Below are 11,450 nucleotides of genomic sequence, written 5' to 3'. Positions count from 1 at the left end.
AAGAAATTGAAACTTCAGGTTTCCAGAATCTGGAATCTGTCATGGAACAGGACACATTTTAAACTTTTATCTTAGTTAAATAATAGTTTCTCACATGATAGCAACACTTATAGCATTGTTCTGAATTATGATTTTGGTGAAAAGATCGAGATACTCTAATAGAGCAGTCAGGCAATATAAACTACTCTAATATAAGTCACTTAGCTCTAGTGGAAACCCCTTTTCAAAATTCCTGCATACACCCCTGTGACTTGTAGCCAATAATTGATCAGTTGCAGTTAATGATTAAATTGAACAAATTAGTGTACATAGTGGTTGTACTATACACCACCATCAATCACAGAAGAAATTAGGGTATTCAGGGCTGAATACACCCCTCTATTTCAGGGGGTGGCTTTAGGGAATTAAGTTTTCCAGAAACAGGTCAATCAAGATAGTCTAACAGAGCAGTCACCTTGATAGACACTCTAATACAACAGTTTAATAATATGGTAAACTGCTGCAGTGAAATCACTCTCAAATTCAACCTCATAATTCTGTAACAAATATGGCAGATAATGGCCTAAGACAAGAAGGGGCCCACAGTGCTTTTTTCCTTTACGTTGGGGTGCCTCATGTAAAAGATTAAAAAGTGGTTTGGCAAGACTAGGGTACCCCCTCCCAATCCACCCTCAGTTGGTATAAGTATTAAATCTTTTGCCACTCAGTAATGTAGCTATATCTATTTCTTGTAAAATCACTGAAGTCACCATCAGATAACTCCATCATCAGATACCTTCATCATCAGATACCTTCATCATCAGATAACTCCATCATCAGATAACTTCATCATCAGATAACTCCATCATCAGATACCTTCATCATCAGATAACTCCATCATCAGATACCTTCATCATCAGCTTCATCATCAGATACCTTCATCATCATGGGATTACATCACTTTTGCCAGTATAATTCTCCAAGATCAGGAGCACAATTCGCCCTATAACTTCAACAGTAGCACAGCATCATTTTTTACTTCAATAGAATTACAAGACTTTACAGCTAGCTAGCTATAATACTTACTAACTCAGTATGGATCTACCATTACCATGGCTACCAACACAATCAAAAAATAATCAAGTTTTCTTGTTAGTTGGAAGAACTGAATGACTTTTGCCACAAAGCCTCTCAAATAGATTCATTAGTATAGCTACGTAGCCCCCAAAATTAGCCAAATCGTGCACTTTATCATAAAACCATGTACTTTCCACATAAATAGTATCCCTCATGACATGATATAGTGCCATCGCAGATTTGATCTCTTTGATGACCTTTATGGCCATTTTTGCCTTCTTACTCCCTGAGGCATTAATTGACATGCTAAAACATGTTACCAAAGTAAAAATCTTGTTGAATGAAACAACTTGGTTTTCATTTTGTAATTCCGTTTTGAAGTTATGATTGTTTTTATCATCTCCGAAATAGACAAATTTCACATTATTTGTAGGTGTCAATGTTTTAAGTCACCTCTCCAAGTTTTAAAAGGATAGCGTATATAAGTCATGAGATATGACATTTTGAAGTTGTATTTTTCCCATACATTGTCAATGAGAGGGGAAACAGTTGCCCCTTCTCGGTAATCACACAAATCATGGGATTTAAAGAATGTCATACCTTATGACCTATATATGCTATCCATTTATAACTTGGGAGATTATTGTTGACATTCACACTTACAAATTATGTAAAATTGAGATATGTGTACTTTTGAATTTTTGGTTTTTGTAGACGTTGAAATACCTCATTTTTGTGATTGCCCAGAAGGGGCAACTGTAGCCCTCTCACATAGATATGTATGGGAAAACCACAAATTTCAAAATGTCATGATCATATCTTATGACATAAATATGCTATCCTTTCAAAATGTGGAGAAGTTACTTTAGACATTATCACCTAAAAGTAATGGGAAATTCAGGTTGCTATGGGCAACAGTTATTATTATGTGCTATAAAATCTTATTATGAAATTTGTCCATTCTCTGAGTTTACCTGCCCTTGGGGTGTAAATTACCCATATATGGGGAGGTAAATTACCCATGGGGAGGTAAATTATCTCAAAATTCATGGATAACATAAATGATTGTAACTTTGGAATGACATCACCTATTAGCTTCAAATAAAAACCAAGTTGTTTCATTCAAAAGATCTTTATATGGTATCATGTTTTAATGAGTTAATTAATGCCTCAGGGAGATAAAGACAAACCATAAAAGTCACCAAAGGTCAAATCTGCGATGGCACTACATGATATCAAAATATGGAGTAGTACTTATGTGGAAAGTTGCATGATTATTGCGTTGTGCCGCTATACTACACTGATTGGTTGAGATAAACTTGCCAGCAAAAGCAAAGCCGTTCTTCTGTATATATACAAACACTAGAATAGCTAGCTACACATAAGACATAACATTTATGGCTAGCATAAAAATTATTACAACCATAGCATGGATAGTTATGCAGTCATATGCACTCCCAACCCACATATGATCAACAAACAAAAAATAAAATTCCACAACACAACACTGAGTGAATCTGTGTCAGAGCTGTAATGCTGCAGCTACTATTGGACAAACATTTGCACAGTTGGTCTAGTCTTATTATTAGCTAATTGTGCTTGTAATGCTAGCTAATGTGTGTGATATCATTATGGATAGGGTATAAAGAAATCAAAGAATTAATACTATGATATTTTAAGACGCAAGAGTTCGTAAAATAAACACTTAAGGTGAAATACGAAATAATAAAAACCACAATCAAGTAATCTATCCAATCAGGCGATGAAGAGGTTAACGTCCTCGCAATTACAACGGCTGGTTGAACACAAGTACAAATCTTGTGGGACATCATTGTTAGATCCCGTCCTACAGGTGAGCACGTGTTAATGGTAGTCGTGTCACGTGTCGCACAGATCTACTGGAGATGGCTGGTCACGTGTATGCCATTATGGCTGGCTCCCAACTTAATAACATTTATTGGGTTACTAATCAACTTAATTGCTACACTTTGTGTTGTTTATTATGACCCGAATATGGTGGGGAAGGTAAGCGCCTATTTTTGAGTGTGTCACGTGATCATTCCTATTATAGGCACCTAACTGGGTGTTCCTATCGTGCGCGTTAAGCGTGTTTATCTATCAGTCATTGGATGCTATTGATGGTAAACAAGCTCGACGTACCAAGACTAACAACCAATTGGGAGAATTGTTCGATCATGGCTGTGATGCAGTGTCTAATATTCTATTGATACCTTGTTGTGGGGGTGCTGCTGCACTTAATGAGCAACCAAACCTGTTTCTAGCACTAATGGCAATCCAGTTGTGCCTGTTTTACTGCTACCATTGGCTGAACTATGTTGTCGGAGAATTGAGATTTAACTGGTAAGCAATTGTAACTAGTTTTTACATTGTTTGCATGGGACATGATAACATCTAGTGATTGTATACACAGTATTATCTGTGTTGTTTATAGTAGAAATCAAAAAATATCTACCAGAAACCAACCAAGCTGGAAATTTTTGAGGAACAAACTTTTTTGAATTTCGTGAGTAATTATAACTTCATGATAATCCGATCATATTTTAGGTTTATACACATAGCTATTTCCTTACCAAAACCATTTTCTAGACTTTCATGAACTAAAAATATGCAAAAATCGTACTTTACAGTTTCGCGAAAATTTATCCCTCAAAGATTTTCCACAATACAGTATAATCAGTGTCGATCATCGTCTCTGTCATGATTTTGATATTAGTATAATCTAAAGTGGGGAAGTGTGGTTCCAGCAATAAAAAGTAGTGAAACAAGGTCATATAAATGATGGTAGCTATTACAACATAGCTATGTGAGGAAATCCCTATATTGGTAGTTACCACCATGCCAAAGTTAGGTTTTCTATGTTGTTGTCATAGCTACCATCATTGGCTATTGTTTCACTATTTATTGCTTGAACCCTATTTCATTTTTAAATTAATAATTTTAACACTGGTTTGTTAACCCTCTCACCGCCATAAGAGATAACCGGTCCCTCGCACAGTATCACATAGTTAGATGATGCAATTGAGTACTTTCAGAATGTTGATAACAAACATTGTAGATGATTCTTCGACATGATAATGGCACTACTAATAAAGAGAAACAGTAAGGAGAGGGATTATATAGTTTGGAGTAGTGGCGTATTGCTACTCTTGTACACCTCGAAACAATGACCTCGTGTCTGTATGTGCATGTGCACTTGCTCAAATGCTGGAAAACCAGACTTGGAGATAATCACTTCAATTGTAAACAGGTTAGTAATTTATTGTGTTATTATAAACAGTCCTAGCCTGTAAAGTAGTGAAATTTCATGTTTGGTTTCACGTAGGTTGATTTTTACACTTTAAAGTTATATAATGGCTTTGTGGTTGCTCCAACAACTCGATAATCAAATTCCTTGTTCTATAGCGAGTAAAATGATATATGGTATGGTGGTTACAGCAGTTTAGAAGCAATAGATTGGAACCTCTACAAATTTGGCAGTGAGGGGGTTAAACTTTTTTTAGCATAGCTATGATCCACACGTATGGCAGTGACTGCTTTATTAGAGTATCTCAATCTCCCTGACTGTCTTGAATGAGCTACATAATAGATTGAGGGGCGTGGTTGCCATGTCTTGTTGTGTACAGCAAAACTGCAGCTCATTAAGGGGTGTGGTCACCTCCCTTTGATCATTTAAGGGATGTGCACCATGTTATCATTTTATAAGTGAAGAACATTGGTACCTACCCTACATTGGTGCCTACCCTACATTGGTACCTACCCTACATTGGTACCTACCCTACATTGGTACCTACCCTACATTGGTACCTACCCTACATTGGTGCCTACCCTACATTGGTGCCTACCCTACATTGGTACCCACCCTACATTGGTACCTACCCTACATCGGTGCCTACCCTACATTGGTACCCACCCTACATTGGTGCCTACCCTACATTGGTGCCTACCCTACATTGGTGCCTACCCTACATTGGTGCCTACCCTACATTGGTGCCTACCCTACATTGGTGCCTACCCTACATTGGTGCCTACCCTACATTGGTGCCTACCCTACATTGGTGCCTACCCTACATTGGTGCCTACCCTACATTGGTGCCTACCCTACATTGGTGCCTACCCTACATTGGTGCCTACCCTACATTGGTGCCTACCCTACATTGGTGCCTACCCTACATTGGTGCCTACCCTACATTGGTGCCTACCCTACATTGATGCCTACCCTACATGCAGGACCATGTTGCTGCTACACATGCAGAACATTTTTTTAATTCCAAATTGAAAGTGTTAAACATTAGCGCTATTCAAGTTGTAAAGCTAAATAAAAAAAGAATTTTTGCTAAATTATGCAGTTTCTATACTGGAAGCGTTCATGTGGCAATGACAGAGAATTATTTAGAGCTGCAGTTTGAGCAAAGTAACTTAACACACAGGTACATACTTCCTGGTACCCAGGTTATAATTTACAAAGAATTGTAGTTACAAAGAGAAGGCACTTACTCTAATAGAACACACGGGACGGACACACAGACAAATTTAATTGGCATGCCCATACCTTCCCTATACCAGTCAAATGTGTTAGCATATGATGTCAAATGTGTTGGCTGTCAGAGCTGTCTCAGTCACTGTAGTAGTCAAATTCTTGATCGTGGCCACTGCTCTTTCAGCTTCACCGTTACTCTGTGGGCTACTGGTAATGTGTTTGAACTGGTATAGGTTGGAGCAAACTGTTTGTAGGATGGTTGACTGAAACTGTGGCCCATTGTCAGAGTATACCACTTCCGGGATACCGTGTCTTGCAAAAATACTCTTAGTGTGAGTAACAACAGTGTCAGCTGTTAACTGACTCAGTTTCGATATCTCTATGTATCTGGAATAATAAACAATTAGAAGATAATTACTGTGCTTCCATTCAAATAAATCTGTACCCACCTTTTGCCATGGTAACTCTGGTAAGGTGGATGGTAACATTGGGTCTGCCCTTTTGCTCTGATACTTACAACACTCGTAATAGTTTTTAACTTTTTGTTCCAGCCACCAGACAGATTGTCTTGCTCTAGCTCGGCATTTTGTAATTCCCAGGTGACCCTCATGGATCTTGTTGAGCATTTCAGACCGTAGTTCTGAAGGAATTACTATGCAGCAGCCTCTCATCAACAGTCCATTTTCGACAGATAATCGGCCATAACTGAGTAATATGGCTGGATCTCACTTGGAAGTGAAGCTTTAGCAGGCCATTCTGACTGGCAGAAACTCATCACTTGAATCCAAACGCTGTCTTATTGTTGATTTTCTTTGATTTGCTGTATTCTCTGTTCTGTTGCAGGTATACTCTGTAGCACAGTGTTTACAAAGGCCTGTGACTGGACCTCAAACTCATGATCACTATCACTGGGAGATTCAGCTGGAGCACGAGACAGGGTGTCAGCAATAACTAATTGCTTTCCTGGTACGTGGGAAATAGTAAAATTGAATCTCATCATGCGTAACCGAAAGTGTTGGACACGAATTGGCAACTCTTCTAGATTCTTGGTACTGAACAAAGGGACTAATGGCTTATGATCTGTGTTGATGTGAAAGTTCAACCCCAGCAAATAATCAGCAAATAATCAGCAAAGCATTCGCATGCCCAGGTCAGTGCTAAGGCCTCCTTTTCAATCTGTGCGTATTGCTGCTCAGTAGTTGGCATGGAGCGTGATATGTTAGAAACAGGTCTCCTTGTGGTTGTGTCTGCAGCAATACAGCTCCAAGGCCATAAGAAAATGCATCAGTAGATACTATTGTTTGTCACTCTGGGTTGAAGAGTGCAAGAACTGGACTTGAGGTAAGCACACGATTTAGATCTTCAAATGCTCTTTGCTGAGGTGTTCCCCACACCCACTCATTGTCCTTAAGCAGAAGGTCTCTTAAAGCTTTGGCTTTGTCTGCCAAGTTAGGAATAAATTTGCTCAGGTGATTAGTCACTCCTAAAAACCTGCATAACTCTGTTAATGGGCTTTGGCATTGCCTGAATAGCAGCTATTTTTGCTGGATCAGGCCTGATTCCATGAGCGTCAATTTCTTGGCCCAGGAATAGTATCTTCTTTTGAGAAAACTGACATTTGTCTTTATTAGGGTCATCCCATTGGCCTGCATAGTTTGTAGGACTGCTTCTAAGTGCTCGTCATGTTCTTGTTGTGTTGCTCCATACATCATCCATTAGACATACAACTCCCTGTTTATCTTTAAGCATTTCTGACATTTGGTGCTGAAAAAATTCTAGAGCAGAGGTGATGCCAAACGGTAGTCGATGAAAACAGTAGCGACCAAAGGGTGTCATAAAAGCTGTCAAGCGGGCAGATTCTCATGAGAGGGGGATCTGCCAAAAGCCAGAGTTAGCATCTAACTTCGTAAACACAGTGGCCCCTAACAGCTGTGAAAGTATTTGTTCAACCGCTGGTAATGGGTATCGCTCTCTACATACACTTTTGTTGAATCAACACAAATTCTTACTTGGCCATTGGGCTTTGGTACCACAGCCATTCCTGCACACCATTCTGTAGGTTCATCCATTTGAGCTCAGTCTGTTCATACGTTCCAACTCATCTTCACTGGTTGCATTAATGGAACAGCTACTCTGTGGGGAACATTTATTGAGTATGGTTTGGCTCCTTCTGAGAGCTTGATAGTATAACTTCCTGGTAGTTGCCCTAAACCAGTGATAGTTTTGGAAATTTCTCAATTGGAGAAGAGAGCCCTTGTATGGTATTAATTCTGGACAATAAATTTAGTTTCTCAATTGCAGGACGTCCTAAAAGTGGCTTAGCAAGGCCAGTGACCACATAACAAAGTTGCTTTGTGAATAGTTCACCATAATGAAACTCTGCCATAAACTTGCCCTGAACTTACAGAGGCTGGTTGCTTGGGCCTCGAAGAGATTGGTCAGTTTGTGTCAAAATTGGGTTACCCAGCTTCTTGTGTACAGCATCAGAAATTACTGTAACTTCTGCTCCAGTATCAATGTGAAATTCAACCTCTGTACCATGTAAGTCAAGCTTCACTAACCAGGGGTTATCTGGTTTATCTTCTGAGGAAACTGTGCCAAGAAACCTTCATCACTTAACTGGTCTTCAGGTGAAATTGGATTGTCTGCATATGCCTCTCACTTTCTTAGTGTAACTTCTATGTACTGACTGAAAATGACCCTTCTTTCCGCAATGTCGACAAATTGCCTCTCTTGCTGCACAGTACTGATGGTCATGTTTTGGAGATCTACCACACCAGGAGTAGGGTAGTGTGTGACTCTTTGTCATCAACAGTGCGTGGACCTGTGTCAGCTTTTGAGGCTGATGGTTTTTTGCCACGAATAGCTCCAATTGGAGAAGTGTTTGTTTGCTCCCCTCTTAGCAAGGGTTGTTGTTGTTTAACTGTCTTCTGCTTGATGGGCTTGTGTTATGGCCTTTTCCAAAGTGAGGTCTGGATCTAGTTGCAGCTTTTCTGACAGTTTTGCATCTTTGATTCCAACCACGAGTCTGTCTCTAATCATTTCATTGTGTGAAACTCCGTATGAGCAGTGTTCTGCTAATTCCACCAGTTCACCGTCCTCTTGCTTCCGTTGATTGAATCTGGCATGTTCAAATATTACGTTACGCTTCTTAACAAAGTGTAAATCAAATTTATCTTCAACAACCTTGTACTTTTTAGCATCCTCATCTGTTAATCTGAATGAACGCAATGTGTCATCAGCCTGGTTGCCCATAGAGTATATCATTGTATTCATCTGAGCTTCCTCTGACTGCTGATCAATCCCTGACACCACTCTAAATCGTTCAAAACGTCGTATCCATTTGCTCCACTCCGCGGGATGGCTGAAAATAAATGATTCTGGTGCAGCCACTTGATAGGTTGCCATGTGGTTGGTGCTCAACTGAAAGGAACTTAGCATAAATAACCGACAGTCCAGAAAAAGTAAAATAAGTGTTAATTAACTTCTGTCACTATGTAGTAGTCTGTCAGAGATCGATAGTAACACGGATGAATATCGATTACTAATCAATGTTCTAAATCACACACTACAAGCCCATACATGAGTACATCACGTGCCGTTACATCATCATGAATGCATTACATAATCACACTATAGCCTACTTACATAAACATATCACTACATCACTACACAACAGGTGGTAACATTAACTCAAATCAATACACACACAGTTCTTATTAGAGAGCACAGTTCTAATTAAGGCACTTCTTTGTAAAAGATACAATATAGTCAGAGGAGGTTGGACACAATATAAGTGCTTCAGAAATTTATTACTGTTAATTGCATATTTCTAATATGTGACAAGAAGTAATCAGTGTTGGGAGTAACACGTTACATAAGTAACATGTTATGTAATATTATTAGTTTTGTGGTAACTAAGTGGTATAACGAAATACGCTATAAAAACAGGTAATATAACTCAAGTTACTATATTTACTAATGTAACACGTTACCTAAGTAATATAGTTACTGTAACGAGTCTAATATTACATACTGTAGATTCCTAAAAATTTTGGCATCCAAATATTCGGCACTCCCCGTGCTAGTTGACGAAGGTCTCTTGAGTACTGAGGATTCCCAGTGACTTCACACAATATGTTACCTCGATGCTGGGTGAAGCACCAAACGTGAAATTGTTCAGGGAACGTGCCCAACGATATGATCGTGTGGCATCACGGCTACTGCAAAACGATCTTCACAGAATAAAATCTCTCCTGGTCCCACATCTCCTTGTAACATGATACACCCTCAGATAGCGCTTTGTTATCTGGGTACTGAGGATTCCCGTATCCTTAATATTACGTCTGGGTGATTGTATTCAAAAGCGACTGATGTAGTAATGACATTGACCATCCCTCCTGGATAATGTAGGCAATCATAGTATATAGTGCTGCGGCCAAGTGAGTGTTGTGGTATCGTCAGCTCCGCCTCAAGGCGTTCCTGTTGGTCCCTGTAGAAAGAAATCCAGAAAGTAAGCAGTAAACAGATCATAAATAACATAGCCACGAAGCGTGCAGACTGTATCAGGGATAGATCCCTAAAAATTCGACAACAGCACCGTGTTGGTACATTTTTTTCCTAATTGTTCGGCCAGATATGAAAGGAATTAATTTATTTCTGCCGAATTTACGGTAATATTATTACTACAAGTAACGAAGTTACTAATCTCGTTAGTGATCCGCTGTGTAACGCCTAGCCACAACGAAATAACGAAGCCTACTGAATGAAGCTTATTCACCAGCTTCTTACTTATAACCAAGATTTGCACATTGTCCAACAACGCAATCATGTCACGTGATAAGGTGGTAGTTCCACATGTGACAGCTTAAGGCTATGGACACAAAGTAATATAATATGTAATATTATTATAGTTACTTTATTTTATGGGTAATATGTAACTGTAACTAAATAGTTCTGTTGCAAGTAATATGTAATATGTAACTAGTTACTTTTAAAAATTAACTGTCCCAACACTGGGAGTAAGTGATACAAGAAATGTTTAGCAATATCCACACCACGCTACCTTGTGCTTCTTAAGATGAACAGCAAATTCTTATTGCAAGGAGGGTATGCGAGTTTCTAATTCTCTTTTCAATTCTCTGTGAGGCCAAGCTAGCGGCGTCCGCTCTTGTTCATTACCCTGGGAGGCTTTGTTAGCATGCACATTTGTTTCTTCGACAATTATTGTGCTAAAATACACGTACATAAGGCGTCCATATAGTATTACACATGGATTCCACCCAGCAAACGCTTACACATGTGATCCCCGTAGATTTCAAGAGCGATTTACGTGCCTGGAGTAGTGGGGTTGAATGGCTGAATAGACTAAACTTGAAGTGCACTCTCAAATGGTATTTGTGAAAACTTTCGTGAACACTTGGTTAAATTTTCAGTACAAAATGTATGTGCTCACGTGTGCGTGTCCAACCTCCTCTGCAATATCTATATATATAAAGCTGTCTGTCTGTCTGTCTGTCTGACGGTCACGCTGCTTACTCACCAGACTTGGCGCGAATCGACATAGTCTGTGCTGATAATGAAGCGCTCATCATCCGCCTACTCTAAGATTGTTATCACGAGTTCACGCGTGCTTCCGTTCGGTCTCTACAGCGCGTAGAAGGCCAAGGTGTAGAGAAAACTTGAGCAACATTCCTTTGAAAACCACAGCACATACTGTTCAAGTGGTAGAACGCCTGACTAGCGTGTAAGAGGTCGTGGGTTTGAATCCACGTGTTGACAGATTTTTTTTTTCTTTCTACTCAGTACCTTTTTGTGAACACCTTTTTAAAACACGGCTTTTAGCTCATCATTTCTTGGCATGCAAAGCACGTATCGACGCGGGACTTTAGCGAAA

At 39.3% G+C, this 11,450-nt stretch overlaps 1 protein-coding gene across 2 annotated transcripts in view; it reads left to right on the top strand.

Annotated features, from left to right (window-relative positions):
• The first annotated feature begins 2,770 nt into the window (after positions 1 to 2,770).
• Positions 2,771 to 11,450, top strand: part of LOC136260029 (choline/ethanolaminephosphotransferase 1-like) — a 17,251-nt gene continuing 8,571 nt past the window's right edge. For both annotated transcript variants that reach the window (XM_066053626.1, XM_066053625.1), the window contains exons 1-3: positions 2,771 to 2,908; positions 2,950 to 3,081; positions 3,128 to 3,417. In XM_066053626.1, the coding sequence (XP_065909698.1) occupies positions 2,819 to 2,908; positions 2,950 to 3,081; positions 3,128 to 3,417 (512 nt within the window). In that variant the 5' untranslated portion in view covers positions 2,771 to 2,818. The remainder of the gene's footprint in view (positions 2,909 to 2,949; positions 3,082 to 3,127; positions 3,418 to 11,450) is intronic.

Source organism: Dysidea avara, chromosome 7 (assembly GCF_963678975.1).
Source record: "Dysidea avara chromosome 7, odDysAvar1.4, whole genome shotgun sequence".
Taxonomy (NCBI): Eukaryota; Metazoa; Porifera; class Demospongiae; order Dictyoceratida; family Dysideidae; genus Dysidea; species Dysidea avara.
The sequence above is the reverse complement of the archived record's forward strand: the minus strand, read 5'-3'. Positions and strand labels throughout refer to the sequence as shown.